General features: G+C 45.1%; 1 protein-coding gene across 1 annotated transcript in view; it reads left to right on the top strand.

Moving 5' to 3' along the window:
- The first annotated feature begins 12,366 nt into the window (after window positions 1-12,366).
- LOC128657366 (zinc finger protein OZF-like) overlaps window positions 12,367-17,645 on the top strand; it is a 72,045-nt gene continuing 66,766 nt past the window's right edge. The window contains exons 1-2 of the mRNA XM_053711689.1: window positions 12,367-12,416; window positions 13,215-13,365. Of these exons, the coding sequence (XP_053567664.1) occupies window positions 13,314-13,365 (52 nt within the window). The 5' untranslated portion in view covers window positions 12,367-12,416; window positions 13,215-13,313. The remainder of the gene's footprint in view (window positions 12,417-13,214; window positions 13,366-17,645) is intronic.

Here is a 17,645-nt window from a genome sequence, read left to right as displayed (position 1 = left end):
GTAACCTGCACGTAACAAGGATACATGTTAATCTACATTGCACGCTACGAACAGTATCAACTTTTGAGCGCTTAAATACTGTAACCATTCATCTGCTGTAACTTATTGTCTGCTGTAACCCGATATTCAGAATAAAGCAAATTTGTGGATGGACGAGGTATTGGTGAGTTCAGCTATCTGACAAGGATTGTCCGCAGTGATTGTATCTTCTTATACAGGACAGGCATAGAGGTCTCAGCAAGGGATAGATCACTATCACAACTATCGGAGTCAGAATAAAAACTGTATCTAAGAGATATGTGCTGTAAGAGATATGTGCTGTTCAGCAGTGACACGGCCTGTTGGGTAACTATGGGAGCAGAAAGAGGTCACAAACTGGGGGCACAATAGGATGTGAAGCAGATGCAGTCTGTCAGATCTCACCTTTCTTATGGGCAGCTCTCCCTCTGAACGGAACTGGCTGATTCACGGAAGTGAGTTATTTACACTGAGCTGGCAATTGCGCGCACTGCGTTGCGTCTGGAAGAAATTCAGTTACGTTGTCACTCGCACACTTCGTTCACACTACCTACATAGGGATTGCGCATCCCTGAGTAACGTCATAGTAGGCAGGGTTAGAAATCGCCTACCCTTGCGGTTTTTAAATCACAGCGGTTAATTGAGGTTTAAAATCGCATATGTGATTAATCATGCAGCCCTAATTGCAATCCATTAAAGAGATGTGATATATTGAAGGTGCTTGTATTTTAACAACAATACATGAATCTAATCCATGCCCACAACCCACACCCAAGACACACAGAACCCTAAGAGACTGTCCAGGAATTGACAAAATGTGGCAACTCAAGGTGTAAAGGTCCTGTCACTCATTGCTCAGACAGGATGTTAGGCTGCACCAACAGATAGACGAGTTATAAAGGATGGAGAAGGGGGCAACAATGTCATAAAATGGACAACGTAGACCTAGAAACAGTGCTGCTATTAGTCTTGATGTATTGGACTTGGACTTAAAGTGAAGGTCAAATTTGATTAATTAGTGCCCAGTTTTTAATAATCCTATTAAAAACAAGGGCACTTTAATTCATCAAAATTTACATGATTTGGGGGGGGCGGAGCCAACGCCGGCACTGAGCAGTCGCATGCTAGCATACCTCTAGCAACTTTTCATCTATAACTATGTAATAAATTGCTCAAATCAGCCTAACTGCCAATATATCCTATAGCCAGAGAATCCGAGATTCTGAACGTGTCATCTAGGAACCAGAAGGCGCCTGCAAATAGCAGAATTCCATTCCATAAATGAGACTGGCCTGCGTAGGCTGAGTGAAGCGGCCATTTTTAAGACCCTGCAGGGGAAACAACGGAATACCCACACAATGGCGCTTTTCAATCATACTTTTCTTGAAGAGCTACAATGCCTACTTAACAATCATTTTCTACGCCTGGAGGGGTGCTTGGAGGAAGTGCTGGGAAAAAGTGTGAATGCCAATACACATCGCATTGCCCCAGTAACTCCGGCTGTCACCTTGATGTTACAATTTAAGGCCAGGCAGACGACTTGGGTGGATGACTTAACTAACCCTGAACCACAGCAGACAGTGACGGTCGCACAGAATACTGCCAGTGAACCTCACCAGCAGCAACAGATGAAGACAGTAAACTGGCAGCGAGGTACCGCAGGAGAAGATGGGAAGATCACCACGAGTCATACTTACCCTGATCACCTAACAGTAAAGGCTCTCAGCACAGACCTCTCAGCACAGACATCTGCAACAGTGAGAGCAGCATCGTCGGATCTCCTGGCTCGACATAAGGCACTTCACTTGAGGGAAGCGAAGCAGAATAGGAGTAGCGTGTCCTTTCAGATGAGACAACTCTGTAAGTTTACTACACAACCATTTCTGCAGTGGGCTATGGCTGAGCGCAGTGTAACACAGGACAAACTTGCAGCACTTCTACTGTGTTCCTTAAGCAGCCCTAATGATGTTAGTGGTCACACCGATATTTCATCCACAGTAGTAATATTTGACACTCCAGACTCACTGAACCTTAGGAAAGGAATTGGTTAATGTGGCCACCGATGCAGTGTCCCTAGCAGAGGAAACACCTCCACAGGGAATAAAGATGTGTTTTAGCCCAAATCTGGCCATCGCATTAGTGCTCATGAGACAGGCCTGTTTACAAAAATTACACTCATTTTTTGAAGGACTCCACCATGCTTTCCTTAGTATGGGTGTCACGCATTATATCGTGGACTTGCACCTTTTATATGTATATAGTTTAGCACTGACACGAAATCGAAATGCATGTTCTTTTGTTTGTCTCCTATGCTAACGTTTGACTGCTAATGTTTACATATATTCTATCCTTAGAGTATTCAATTTAGGGCAATGCCTTAATGTAATTATGTTTAGAAGTCTGTTGCTCAGGATTCTTGTGTGGTTTAGCCTCATGTATTTATATGAATATTATACTGTCTTGTTGTTGCCCCACACCAGTTTTTTGTGCCCCTTAATATGAGAACAACAGCAATGTCTCAGAACCCAAGAGCAGATTGTACACTTATTCCTATCTCCAGCCGATGGGCGGTAAATAAGATTATGCTAAATATCCTGCCCTTGCGGTCCACAAATACTGTCCACTAGTATCACAACGATAAGGGCAGTGTGTTGCATTTAAACTCCATAGTAGGTGATGCATGTTTTCCCCTCTAGCTATTGGGTATTTATCTAATGTTAAGGCATACTTAGGCCGGGTTTAGGGCCCATACCTGGCCAGTAGAGTTTACTACGTTAAACCATATTTAGATATGGTCACACTAATACCCTGCTTGCTTTAATAATCTAAGCACTACTGCATCCAACTGATCTACTGAGTTCTATTTTATTACATTCTGGCTAACAATCCCCTGTTGGGAGATGATATGTTTTCTTTCCTTTCCTATCCTCTAAAGCCATATACATAGTAGTAAAGATTCGCTATAGTTTAATTTTTTGAGTCTGCTGGGACTATGTAGTGACTTGTAGTTCTGCCACATAACAACGGGGGATGAGTTTCCAGTGCAGGCTGGACCTGCTCTGTTACCCTTATCTCCTTATTCACGGTACTTCACATAATTCGCATAAACCCTAGTTAACCGACCACCTCCTCCCCCCACCCACCCACCCCACTATAATGTACCTCCTACTGTTGGAGGGCTACCTATATGGCTTATCTTGTCTATGCCTGTTACGGTTACCCTTAGTCTCGCTGAGAGATGGACCGCTTAGTAGCCTGGATCCCTATTGCTAAAGAGGGGAGAAGCTGCTTTCCATAGTATTCTATATGAGTCTCGCAAATATAGAATAATCTCCCTTAGCTGTAGTACAGCTAGGATACCCTTCTGCCCACAAAAACGAGTCAACGCTGCGATTGAGGGTCAAACAAGAACTCAGCACTGGGATGCCCAGCCTGCTTTTTATTAAGGTTACATGCACACAGGGCACTCCCAGGGGGAGAGGGGGGGGAAGCACAAAATCCCCCATCACACATTTAGATAGAGAGCACTGTCCTTTGACAGGCCACAATAGGATTACAGTACTTAAGATAACAAGTTTACAAGTTCATCTTATCAATTAGCAGTCTGGCTCCAGAGGTGATTAGACAATGGGATTGGTTATCCCTAAACTTAGAGCTGAGGCCAGCAAAAATGTGTATTTAGGCAATAGTTTCTAAAAGCTGAAAAAAAAGAGTTAACTCTTTATGAAATGATACTTGTTACGGTTTTCTTGGAGCCCTTCTTAGGCGCTGGCTTGCTGGTTCAGGCATTGCTGCTGGGAAATAAGCTCTTCACAACAAAATAACTAATGCTTCTGTAACAGTGCTCCCTTTCTGTGGAACACTCTGGCAGACACGGTCTGACCCCTTTTCGGGGCAGACTAAGGCTGTCCAGACCGCTGGTTATGCGGGGCTGAGGTCTGTTTGTCTGGACAACCCGTCGGCGTTGCCATTCTGTTTCCCAGGTCTGTAAGTAATGGTGAAATTGAAGGGTTGCAACGATAAGCTCCAACGTAATAGCCTGCCGTTATCTCCAGAGACCCGGTTCAGCCACACCAACGGGTTATGGTCGGTGACCAGAGTGAACTCCTGACCATATAAATAGGGAGTCAATTTCTTTAATGCCCACACCAAAGCCAAACACTCCTTTTCGACCGCTGCATAGCTGACTTCGCGGGGCAGGAGCTTCCGGCTGATGTAGGCAACTGGATGCTCCCCTCCATCTTCGCCTACTTGGCTGAGGACAGCTCCCAGCCCGAACATGGAAGCGTCTGTATGGACGATAAAACGTTTGTTAAGGGCTGGGGCCGCCAAGACAGGAGCGTTAATTAGAGCATTTTTGAGAGCCTGGAAAGCCGTTTCACAGTGGGGAGACCACAGGACCTGTCGAGGTAAGTTCTTCTTGGTCAAGTCAGTCAGGGGTTTGGCAAGTGTGCTGTAGTCTGGTACGAACCGTCTATAGTACCCTGCCGTGCCCAGGAAGGCTAGGACCTGAGTCTTAGTGATGGGGGTGGGCCAATTGGCGACAGCTTCTATTTTGGCCGGCTCTGGTCGCTGCTTTCCACACCCCACCCGGTGACCCAGGTACTGTACCTCGGCCATCCCAAAGTGGCATTTTTCTGGCTTCAGAGTCAGGCCAGCAGCCCGGATCTGATCCAGAACCATTCCCACATGAGCTAAGTGGTCCTCCCAGGACTCACTGTGGATCGCTATGTCGTCCAGGTAGGCGCAAGCAAAACTCTGGAAGCCATCCAGGAGCCTATCCACCAAGCGCTGGAATGTAGCTGGGGCATTCTTCATCCCAAACGGCATTACCCTAAACTGATATAAGCCGAATGGGGTGACGAATGCCGACTTGGGGATAGCCTCCGGGGCCAGGGGAATCTGCCAGTAACCTTTGCAGAGGTCAATAGTGGTCAGGTAATTTCCCCTGGCTATACGATCGAGTAGCTCGTCTACCCTGGGCATAGGGTAAGCGTCCGTCACGGTATTTTCATTGAGCCTCCGATAGTCTACACAGAACCGGGTGGTCCCATCTTTCTTGGGCACCAAGACAACTGGGGAGGCCCATGGACTATCGGAGGGCTCAATTACCCTGAGCTGGAGCATCTCATCGATCTCCTTCTTCATTCCTGTCCTAACTGCTTCGGGGATTCGGTACGGAGCCTGGCGCAAGGGAGCTTGTCCCGGAGTATCTACCTGGTGGGTGGTTAAAGTAGTGTACCCTGGCTTCGGGGAGAAGGTGAGGTGTTGGGACTGGAGGAGTTGGTTGAGCTGCTCCCTTTCAGTGGGGCTAAGTCGGTCCCCTATCTGAACCTGCGCCACTATACCTGTGGGGAGACTCTTTTCTAATAGGTCTGGAATGGGTAAACTGTCGGGTCTTCCTGAGGGGAACAACATACGGCCGTCACGTTCTCTGGTCGCTCAAAATATTCCTTGAGCATGTTTACATGGAATGTCTTTCTAAGATTGTTGTCATGGCAGCTAGCTATCACATAAGTGGTGTCTCCCCTTTTCTCTACGATCTGGTAGGGACCCTGCCAGGACGCCTGCAATTTGTCTGTCTTCACCGGCTTAAGTACTAACACCTTTTGTCCTATGGTGAAGATTCTCTTTCGGGCCCCCCGATCGTACCATACTTTCTGTCTTCTCTGGGCCAACTGGAGATTAGCCCGCACGGATTTGGCTAATTGCTCCATTCGGTCCCTGAGTTCCAGCACGTATGGCACAATGGGGACACCGTCAGCCTCCATCTCTCCCTCCCAGTGCTCCTGGATCAGGTTTAGGGGTCCCCGTACCTTTCTTCCGTAGAGCAACTCGAAGGGAGAGAACCCTGTCGTTTCCTGGGGCACCTCCCGATAAGCAAATAGGAGGTGCGGCAGGAAGCGTTCCCAGTCTCGGTATTCCTGAGTGAACGTCTTGAGCATTTGCTTGAGGGTCCCATTGAACCTCTCACACAGCCCGTTCGTCTGGGGGTGGTATGGGGAGCTCAGGAGGGACTTAATTTTGCAAACCTGCCAGAGTTGTTGGGTTAATTCAGCCGTAAATTGGGTGCCTCGGTCGGATAGGATTTCTTTTGGAAATCCTACCCGGGAGAACACCTGTACTAGTGCATTCGCTACCGTATCCGCTTGTATGTTGGATAGGGCGACAGCCTCTGGGTACCTGGTAGCGTAGTCCACTACGGTAAGAATGTAACGCTTACCGGAGGGACTAGGGGTAGCCAGTGGTCCCACTAGGTCAATAGCAACCCGGCTGAAGGGTTCCTCTACAATGGGCATATTTACTAGCTGGGCTTTAGGGTGATCGCCTCGCCTTCCTACTCGTTGACACACATCGCAGGTGTTACAGTAAGTTCTAACGTCAGCGTGCACCCCTGGCCAAAAGAACGTGTGAGTAATGCGGTGTAGGGTACGGGTAACGGCTAGGTGGCCTGCTAAGGGGATGTCGTGGCCTATTTTGAGGATTTCTTGACGGTATTTGTGGGGCACTACCAGCTGTCGCCTACGCTGTCCCCTTTTCTCTGTCCAGCGGTATAGTTTCCCTTTTTCCCATAAGAATGTTTCGTTATCTGCCCCGCCCCCTCCGGTCTCTGCTCGTTCCCGGTACTTTTGTAAGGTCGGGTCACTCTTAGACTCTGCCTCGAAAGCATCTGGGGTGTCCCAGGGTATGGGGCCTAACCTGTCAGGCAAGGTCGGGGTAGGTCTTACCTGTGTCTCCCGCACTGGTGAGAGCTCTCGCTCCGTCCGGGCTTGGGCCCGTGTAGTCACTGGGTCCGCCTCGTTGTTGCATACTGGAGCATAGGCAGAAGTCATGGGGCCCAAATCGTTGCCCAGTAGTACTTCGGCAGGTAAATTATCCATTAGGCCCACGTTCACAGCCCCCTTTCCCGCTCCCCAATCAAGATGCACTTTAGCTGTTGGAATTTTGTACACATCCCCCCCTGCCACTCTAACGGCCACAGTCTGTCCGGATCGCTTGTGCTCTGGCACCAAATGACTCTGTACCAGCGTGATAGTAGCCCCTGTGTCTCGCAATCCCTCGGTAGATCGCCCCTCGAGCCATACCCTCTGCCGATGGTGCTGGCGGTTATCTGAGGCAGCATATACAGGGTCTGCCTCGTGAAGCGGCCCCACATATCCCTCCATAGGGGCCTCTTGGTTAACACAGAGGGCCCGGGCCGGACGATAGGACCCAGAGGGGTAATTGTAATTCCTGGGTGTCTGGTGCGTATTAAGGGGGCAGCTAGCCATGAAATGCCCTGGTTGCTTGCATCGGTGGCAAGTCGGTCTGTGACGCTCAGAGCTGTTATTGGGTGGTCCTGAGTGTCGGACGGGCCCTGTGGGCACCGGGGCTCGGAATTCAGCACGAGGGGGTGCACGGTAAACCTCTCTGGGTTTGACCCGTGCTGGAGCTCGGTAGTTCATGGGTTCGTGAAGACGGGAGTCATAATGTTCATCGGCCAATTTGGCTGCTTCTTCTAAGGTAGAAGGCCGCCTGTCTCGCAGCCATTCCTTCCCTTGCTGTTCCATGCCATTATAAAAATGTTCTAAGAGAAACAATTGTAAAATTTCCTCCCCAGTCACCGCTTTACTTCCGCTCAGCCAGTGATTTGCCGCTCTCCGCATTCGGTGCGCCCATTCCATATGGGTATCGTTAGGCTTCTTTTCCGTGCCCCGAAACTGTCGGCGATACGTGTCCGGAGTTACAGCGTACCGTCGCAACAGTGTCTCCTTAACTAGCTCATACTGTGTCACTTCCTTAGCACCCAGAGTACGAAAGGCTTCCAGGGCTCGCCCGGATAGTTTCCCAGACAATATCGTGGGCCACTCTCTGTTGGGAATCTGGTGCAGGGCACATTGCCTTTCGAAGTCCGCCAAATATTCATCAATCCCTGTCTCGCTCTCTAGAAAGGGTCGAAATGCCGTATAGGGTATCTTGGGCCTCCCAGCATTTTCGACAGGGATGATTACCTGCGGGGCTACAGCATTGCGGTGTGCGTTCGCTAGGTTGAGTTCGTGGGCTCGAGTCTCTCGTATATCCTCGTCCGCCTCCGCCATCAACTGCTGTACCAATTCCATGGAGGGGTTCGGCCCGTATAATGAGAGCCTTTCCCGAACAATCCTGTTTTTTTTCGTCACTAATCGTGGTCGGTGTTTCCGCCATTGTGAAGCTCTGATCCAGTTCGTTCAATTCTGCGATCAGCTCTCTCCTCGGCCGGTTGCTGGCGTACCCCCCTCTGCTTTCAAGTAAATCCTTTAGGGTTGTACGCTTCAATTTTTCGTAAGCGCTCTCCATCCGTTCTGTACCTCTCCTAGGAAATCCAGGAAAATCCCGCCGCTGCCTCCAAATGTTACGGTTACCCTTAGTCTCGCTGAGAGATGGACCGCTTAGTAGCCTGGATCCCTATTGCTAAAGAGGGGAGAAGCTGCTTTCCATAGTATTCTATATGAGTCTCGCAAATATAGAATAATCTCCCTTAGCTGTAGTACAGCTAGGATACCCTTCTGCCCACAAAAACGAGTCAACGCTGCGATTGAGGGTCAAACAAGAACTCAGCACTGGGATGCCCAGCCTGCTTTTTATTAAGGTTACATGCACACAGGGCACTCCCAGGGGGAGAGGGGGGGGAAGCACAAAATCCCCCATCACACATTTAGATAGAGAGCACTGTCCTTTGACAGGCCACAATAGGATTACAGTACTTAAGATAACAAGTTTACAAGTTCATCTTATCAATTAGCAGTCTGGCTCCAGAGGTGATTAGACAATGGGATTGGTTATCCCTAAACTTAGAGCTGAGGCCAGCAAAAATGTGTATTTAGGCAATAGTTTCTAAAAGCTGAAAAAAAAGAGTTAACTCTTTATGAAATGATACTTGTTACGGTTTTCTTGGAGCCCTTCTTAGGCGCTGGCTTGCTGGTTCAGGCATTGCTGCTGGGAAATAAGCTCTTCACAACAAAATAACTAATGCTTCTGTAACAATGCCATACTCTAACCATTTATACCTACATACTTTACCACACTATTTACACAGCAAGTTTATATATTTACTCTTATTATTGCTTACAATACCAATTACTAACTATTCTAAAAAAAAAAAAAAAAAATTAAAAATTCGAGGTTTATTAACCCCTTAGTGACCAGAGCACTTTTCCATTTTCTGTCCGTTTGGGACCAAGGCTATTTTTACATTTTTGCGGTGTTTGTGTTTAGCTGTAATTTTCTTCTTACTCATTTACTGTACCCACACATATTATATACCGTTTTTCTCGCCATTAAATGGACTTTCTAAAGATACCATTATTTTCATCATATCTTATAATTTACTATAAAAAAATGATAAAATATGAGGAAAAATGGAAAAAAAAACCACTTTTTCTAACTTTGACCCCCAAAATCTGTTACATATCTAAAACCACCAAAAAACACCCATGCTAAATAGTTTCTAAATTTTGTCCTGAGTTTAGAAATACCCAATGTTTACATGTTCTTTGCTTTTTTTGCAAGTTATAGGGCCATAAATATAAGTAGCACTTTGCTATTTCCAAACCATTTTTTTCCAAAATTAGCGCTAGTTACATTAGAACACTGATATCTTTCAGGAATCCCTGAATATCCCTTGACATGTATATATATTTTTTTTGTAGACATCCCAAAGTATTGATCTAGGCCAATTTTGGTATATTTCATACCACCATTTCACCGCCAAATGCGATCAAATACAAAAAATTGTTCACTTTTTCACAAATTTTTTCACAAACTTTAGGTTTCTCACTGAAATCATTTACAAACAGCTTGTGCAATTATGGCACAAATGGTTGTAAATGCTTGTCTGGGATCCCCTTTGTTCAGAAATAGCAGACATATATGACTTTGGCGTTGCTTTCTGGTAATTAGAAGGCCACTAAATCCTGTTGCGCCTCACACGTGTATTATGGCTAGCAGTGAAAGGGTTAATTAGGGAGTTTGTAGTGAGCTTGCAGGGTTAATTTTAGCTTTAGTGTAGAGATCAGCCTCCCATCTGACACATCCCACCCCCTGATCCCTCCCAAACAGCTCCCTTCCCTCCCCCACCCCACAATTGTCCCCGCCATCTTAAGTACTGGCAGAAAGTCTGCCAGTACTAAAATAAAAGGGTTTTTAAAAAAAAATGAATTTTTTTTTTAGCATATTTACATATGCTACTGTGTAGGATCCCCCCCTTAGCCCCCAACCGCCCTGATCCCCCCCAAAACCGCTCTCTAACCCTCCCCTCTGCCTTATTGGGGGCCATCTTGGGTACTGGCAGCTGTCTGCCAGTACCCAGTTTACAATAAAAAAATGCTTTTTTTTTTGTTTTTTTTGTTTTTTTTTTCTGTAGTGTAGCTTCCCCCCCCCCCCACCCCCCACAGACTAACCCCCACCACCTTGCTTATTGTTTGACATTTTTGTTTGACATATTTGATATATTTTTTATTTCCCATTTTCTGTAGTGTAGCGGTTCCCACCCGCTCCCTCCCCGTGCACGCGCCCGCCCCCACCCTCCCGTGCACGCGCGCGCACCCGTGCGCGCCCCCAGCCACCCCCGCCCACGATCCCGCCCCCCTTCACATCCACATGGCCATCGATGGCCGCCACCCGCCTCCCGGTCCGGCTCCCACCCACCAACGCAGGTAGCCACCGATCTCCGGTGCAGAGAGGGCCACAGAGTGGCTCTCTCTGCACCGGATTACTTAAAAACGTTATTGCAGGATGCCTCCATATCGAGGCATCACTGCAATAACCGGAAAGCAGCTGGAAGCGAGCAGGATCGCTTCCAGCTGCTTTCCACACTGAGGACGTGCAGGGTACGTTCTCAGGCATTAACTGCCATTTTTCTGAGGACGTACCCTGCACGTCCTCAGTCGTTAAGGGGTTAATGAGATCCAAAAGTGGTCTCCTTAGTTACAATTTCCTTCTTTCGCTTTATTACTACCTGTTGCTTTTGTTGGCCCAAAGGTAATTTATTGTGTCATTTAGAAGGTCCCTGAAGGATTAGCACCCTACCTATATGATGTTTGCAAGCTATGTAACTTGTTGGCTATACGTCCTTTTTTATGTCTATTTTATTACTCCTGAAACATTGATGTCTTGTTTAATGTGACATAAGAATTTGTTATGATGTTCTATGTATGCCTTTAACTAAACCTCAATAAAAATTAATAAAAAAAAAAAAAAAAAAATTTGCATGATTTCACACGTTTTCTTAAAAAACGTACCTTTTAATCCTGGAAGCCGCTCCAGCACTTCCTCCGCCCGTCGCAAGCCGTCTTCGCGTGTCCAAAATGACGAATCCGGCTTCCTCCAATCACGGCGTTGCATCAGGCCAAGATTCTCCTCGGGGGGGGGGGAAAGCTGTGATTGGAGAAAGCCGGATTGATTTCTGACGTCTGCAGAGGCTTCCGACGGCCGAGGGAATCGCTGGAGCGGCTGCCAGGATTAAAAGGTAAGTTTTTGAAGAAAAGAAGTGAAATGTCAATTTTTATGAATTAAAGTGCCCTTGTTTTTAATAGGATTATTACAAACCGGGCACTAATTCATCAAAATTGACCTTCACTTTAAAATACAAATTCAGATATTAATGTATCACATTACTTCTATTGAATCTGTATGCAGGAATAGAGTGTGATTCTGTAATACAAAACTAATGCAGGACCATTAAACCTCAGTATATTGCTCCTTATTCGTGCATGAGGATAAAGGGTTTATAGTCTTATCAGCATTGGATTAAGCATTCAGCTGCATGTACGGTTTGTTTTAAAATAACGGATTCAAAGTCCCCCCCCCCCCCCCTCTGTATAATGCATTTCAGAGTGCAAGTCGGTGGGAAATTGTATTGACTGGCATAAATAGGTTAAATACAATCCTGCAGCTCCGTTTTTTTCTCATTATAAACCCAGAGAAAGATACAAATAATTTTAAATATTTTTTTTTCCATAGGGAAACATCATATTTTATTTAGCTTTGTCACTCACTAAACATCCACTAGAGGGAGTAGGTGGCCAAACATAACCTCACTGCACTAAACGTCAATCAAATTTATGACCCCGCCCTTTCTAGTACATGAGCTGCTACTGAGGACATAAACTGCAATGCACGCTGGATTATTCCTGCTTCCGAATTATTGCTGCTGCTGATTCGCTGCAGTGTATGATGGGTGTAAATTAAAAATTTGGTTTGTTTTACTGTTTTCATGCGCAACTTAATCTGGGAGCCTAAACGGTTTACTGGGTCTTCGCATTGTTAGTTATGACATAACTGCAATGTATCCTGGGAATCGTAGTTCTTTGTGTCTTCTTCCTGTTCTTGGTTAGAGCGTGATCATTTCTGACTCCTGAACCATAACCGGGCGAGTAACTGTATGTATTTGTGTACTGTGTCTGCCTGTAACTGTGTGATAACTTACAGTCTGTGGAGGCAGCTGCAGTTTCCCTCATATTGTCTTATGTGTTATGAAGATGTATTTATTGGACTATAAAGTTTTTTTTGTTCGGTATATTACACCATGGTAAGGGGGGAAAACGTGAATCAGATGAACCTTTCTATAACAGTATATATCTTTATATAAGGTGCTGGGGAGGGGGATGTATGTGTGAGCAGAGGGAACTTGCTATAATTGTATCTATCTGTATTTAAGGTACTGTGGATAGGACAGTGTATGTGAGACAGCGGGAACCTCTCTATAATATTATATGTCTGTATATAAAGTACTGGGAGGGGGTGTATATCTGTATATAAGGTACTAGAAAGGGGGCTGCATGTTTATGAGGCAGAGGGAATCTCTGAATAATATATATATATATATATCTATCTGTTTAAGGAACTTGGCATGGGGCATTGTGTGTGTGAATCAGAGGGGATCTCTGCATAATATTATATATCTGTATATAAGGTACTGGGGAGGGTGTTTGTGTATGAGGCAGAGAGAACTATTTTGTAATATTATATATCTGTATGTATATAAGATACTGGGACTGGGTATGTGTCAGTCTGTCCCCTGTTGCTTTAATCAGTTTTATTTACTTTGTGACCAAGCCAAGTGACACTTCAATCTTAGTCTCTTTATGAAGCTCAGATACGGGTGTTGGTCACATAATTCACAGCAACCCCCCCCCCATGACAATGAGCTTTACATAAGACCCTCTCTCTGTGTTTAGGATCCGGTTACTGTGAAGATCACGTACAATACTGTGTTTGCTAGTAAAGGAGAAACATTATAAAAATATCTGACAAATTCAGTTGCGCTGAACAAGACAATGTCTGACAAGACCGAGAACCAAACCTCAGACCTTCCTGATGCACACAGAGGTAAGCAGGACGTCACATGCATGTCACCGGTTTTTGTCATCAGAATCCTATATAATAAAAGGCCAATTGTGTTTGTCCCAAGCTGTCATGCGCAGTAGAGACAGCACAAGGACAAACACACCTGGCCTTTGAGTCCCTAGCTGATCTGCGGCAGAAGTAGGTGAGAAGTGGGCGTGGCCTGACATGAAGGGCGTGGCCTGACATGAAGGGGGCATGGCCGGTCACGCGATAGAAGGGAGAGAGATAGAGAGGGGGGAGAGAGAACAGAAGAGGGTGAATAGAGAGAGCAGAAGAGGGGGGATAGAGAGAGGGAGAGAGAGATGGCAAAAGAGAGAGGGGGAGAGAGACATCAAAAGAGAGGGGGGAGAGAGACAGCAAAAGAGAGGGGGGAGAGAGACAGCAAAAGAGAGGGGGGAGAGAGACAGCAAAAGATAGAGGGGGAGAGAGACAGCAAGAGAGGGTGGGGAGAGAGACAGCAAGAGAGGGGGGGGGTTGCATATTGGTTCCAGGAGGGGGGGTGTCAGTTCAGGACTGGGCATCGGGCACACCATACCAGCTGGAAATCAGTACTTATCTGTTCAGGACGTCCAGGAGAATAGATTTCAGACCACGCAGCTATGATTCCAAAAGCTATTCTGTTTATTACCAGTTGTTAGGCACTTTTATAGCCAAGAATTACAGCATATAGGTTTAACAAGTGACGTATTCATAATTACATAATTTCACAAAGTATTTCTATAAGAACAAAGAAAGTTATTTAAAATATAATTGGAAGAAAAGGAGTGTTAGGGAGTCATTTCTACAGAAATACCTAACTACAGATAAACAGTAACTGGGCCTCCTAGCCCAGCACAAATCACAGCCGTTTGATATCTTGTAGAGATAACAATGCATCCAAGCACATCGTCAGGGTCATTCTCAGGGCTATTATATCTATGCAAGTCTCCCTAACATCAGCATATTTCTTACTACATAATAAACCACTATAATAAAAGATTCATTACCCAAGATGGATGCCTAAGACAAAATGGCGGCGAAGAACAAGATGGCGCTAGTCATGCTAACAATAATTCCTAACATACCACTCTTTTTTTTTTTTTTTTTTTTTTTATATTTTTATTTATAACCAACACAAGGGTACAATAATAGACAATGCATCATCAAAACACCGCGCAGGGTGAGTTTACAAAAGGTATATGTAAGAAGACATTGAAATATAGCAATACACAGTTTCAAGTATGTGAAAATTCAAAAATCGCAGTGAAGTAGACAACTTTAAAGATCTTCAATAGGCTGGTGAGCATTCCAGCATTATATGCCCTTGTACCACAAGGTTGGGGTTTTATGTTTTTAAACTAGACTAAGGGAACAAAAAAAAAAAAAAAAAAAAAACCAAAACACAAAAGCAAAAAACAAAAACCCAAACATTAAATTAACTTTAGGGGAGCCTTATAACAATATGGTGGCTCAAAGCAAATTAGGGGTTTTACTCGTAAGCAAAAAGCTACTAATGGACCTCAGTGTTCTTGGCGATATTTGTTATTGCTTATCTAACATATAAAAATCATCAAAGTGAGAGCCTTTGCCCGCCTTTCCCACGTTCATTGCTAGGTCAATAATTAAGACTAACTACAGAGATAAGCTTAGGAGCCTGGTAGGGCCTCCAAGCAGAGTATACTATAATAGTGGGGAGTAACAGCTACCAGTATGAGACAGCATATTTTGCTTAACTGTGATATCTGACATTGGATTATGTGGAGTTGTGGGCTTGTTCAACCATAGTAGGAGGCAGTTTCAACGTTTAGCAGAGATGAGACCCTTCAATGCTGTCAGTGATAATATTTTAAGTTACACTGACCAAGAAGATTCCTCTGTTTAAAAGAATACTGAGACACATTGCTATCATATAACGGAGAATAAATGTGACAGAAGGAAAATAAGCCATGTAATATTAGCAGTTTTAAAAATGCCTGTATTCCTGACACTCACACCAGTGAACAATTTAAATATATAATTGTATGATTACATTTTGTATTAATAAACCTGATCCTGCTAACTGTGCAGTATATAATCTTCAACGTTAAGTTGCAGCAGTTCAAATACATGTTTATACTACTATAAGACTAAAAATGTATGAATTTTTACTGATCAGAGATATAGACTATGGTATAGATAAACAGTTTGAAATAAGTATACTAGTTCCATCATGCACAAAATATAATTGTAGACACATTGACCCTGCCAACATCCTGTGTTCAAACTTTTAACAGAGTGCAAGGATTCCAAATGAGTTTATTACTGGGAATATCCAGCCTGTAGGCTACACTATAAGAGGAACATACCAATACATATCACAAAGTAGAACATATGAGTTTACATTAGAACAGAAAGGCAAAAATTGAAATAGCCACCATTTAACGCATAACAATAAAGACTAGGCATATTCAGCATTATAGAAAATACTAATCAGGGGTACCCATTATACCAACAAACTGAGAAATAAGCTGGACATAAGTATCAAGACCTCCTCTGAAAGTATCAGTGATTGAACATAGAAGCAGACATCTCTTATTGCCTAAAATAATTCAAGGCGTGATTCTTCTAGTTGCTGCCTGTGAGAGGTGCTCAGGAATATTAACAGCGTCAATAACAAACAGTGTAAATTACATAGTGAGCTCAGAAGCGGAGAGCCATCAAGGCTGACAGAATATAATAAAGTCAGAAATTTGTACCCCGGTTGAGCAGATAAAACACTCTTAGGCTAGTAAAAATGTGGGAGATACCTGTAGCGGGGGAATTGAAATAAAATGGTCCGGTTTAGATAAGTCCAAATAATTTGATGAAATAAAGTAAAGTAACCAACTAACCAGATCAGCGCACATCATCAGTCCTAGATTGTAATACACATTTTTCCTTCCACTGTAGTCAGTTTTGGAAGGGGATCAGGCCCGGCGATGTATGAGGTACTCCAGTAGAGAGGCATCAGCCGATGCCTCTTGCTTGGCGTGTAAGTCCGGGTATTCCCGAGGAGCAGCAGTTAGGCAGCCAGTTCGCTCGATAGGTAGAACAGCATAGAAGAGGTAATCCACCTAGATCTGCAGCCGAAACAGCAGTCGGATGAGCCACATAGGAGGGCGGCAAGCCGCGCTTCAGACAAACAGCTGATTCCATGACACAGTCCGGCCAGGACGCCCGGACTCCGGGCTCGGGAGCAGAGATCAACAGCTGGTGGGTTAATAGAGGTGCCGGCATGCTCTCCTCCGGTCCGGTTCTTGAGTCTTTAATGGATCCCACCAGGTGCATAGCAGGAGAGGTCGTGCCATTTGCCAACACTGGTGGAGCCCTGTGGGTGTCAGAAAGAAGCAAAGATGTGACAGAACTTGTGGTAGGTTCGACGGCTGGTCTCACCCGGGGTCCAGGCTGTGTCTCGTTTGACAACATTGCGCACAAATCAGCGCATGAGTGCAGGAGCCTTTCTAGCTTGGGCAAGAATACAGTTTGCAGTCCCGCTAGAATGAGGGAGTCAGCAGAGTCTACTTTGGCGGTAAAGATAACCATCTTTAATAAACAGGAGCCTTGTTAGTGGTTAGAAACTCGGTTATATGTATATACAATGTGGCGGTGATATTCCCGCCACGGTGTCCAACGACTTTATTCTTTAAAATGACGTTCCGGGGTAGAAGAGCTGTTATTCCTTCTGTCTGCCAAATATTCCCGGACAGCTTGCCTGTCAAGGGAGGTGCAGATGGCGTGGGCAAGTGGCAGCAAAATTAGAGTTTGATGTAGTTGTCCTCAGAGCTGTTGAAGCTTGCAGCCATCTTGTAGAGCCGCCCACCGGAAGTCTCCCCCCTAACATACCACTCTTTTATTCTAACAGAATAACACAAAAATAGACAGGCGCAGAAAATTAGTAAAGCCTTTAACAACAGTATAAGCTTAATACTATGGTAACAGGACTCTATGTGAGAATAATATACAGCAAAATACTCATATGAAGTGATATAATTTTATAGGCTAATAGGGCACAATTTGTCACTGCACATAGGTGCGGTCCCTCCAATACTCTCTGTTCACCTCCCAGCATCCCCAAACTACTGGTCTATCTGCACAAAGACCCAACCAGCCCCCCATCTACCCCCAAACAACGCTGCATCTCTTATTTCTCCACCTGCATTGCTAGCAACCCCCAATATTTCCAACAGTTCCTTTCTCCACAGTAAAGCATGACATGGTAACAGCACAACTGTCTCTAGGTGGCCTCTGATCATTTTAAGAACAGC

This window comes from Bombina bombina, chromosome 4 (assembly GCF_027579735.1).
Source record: "Bombina bombina isolate aBomBom1 chromosome 4, aBomBom1.pri, whole genome shotgun sequence".
Taxonomy (NCBI): domain Eukaryota; kingdom Metazoa; phylum Chordata; class Amphibia; order Anura; family Bombinatoridae; genus Bombina; species Bombina bombina.
The sequence above is the reverse complement of the archived record's forward strand: the minus strand, read 5'-3'. Positions and strand labels throughout refer to the sequence as shown.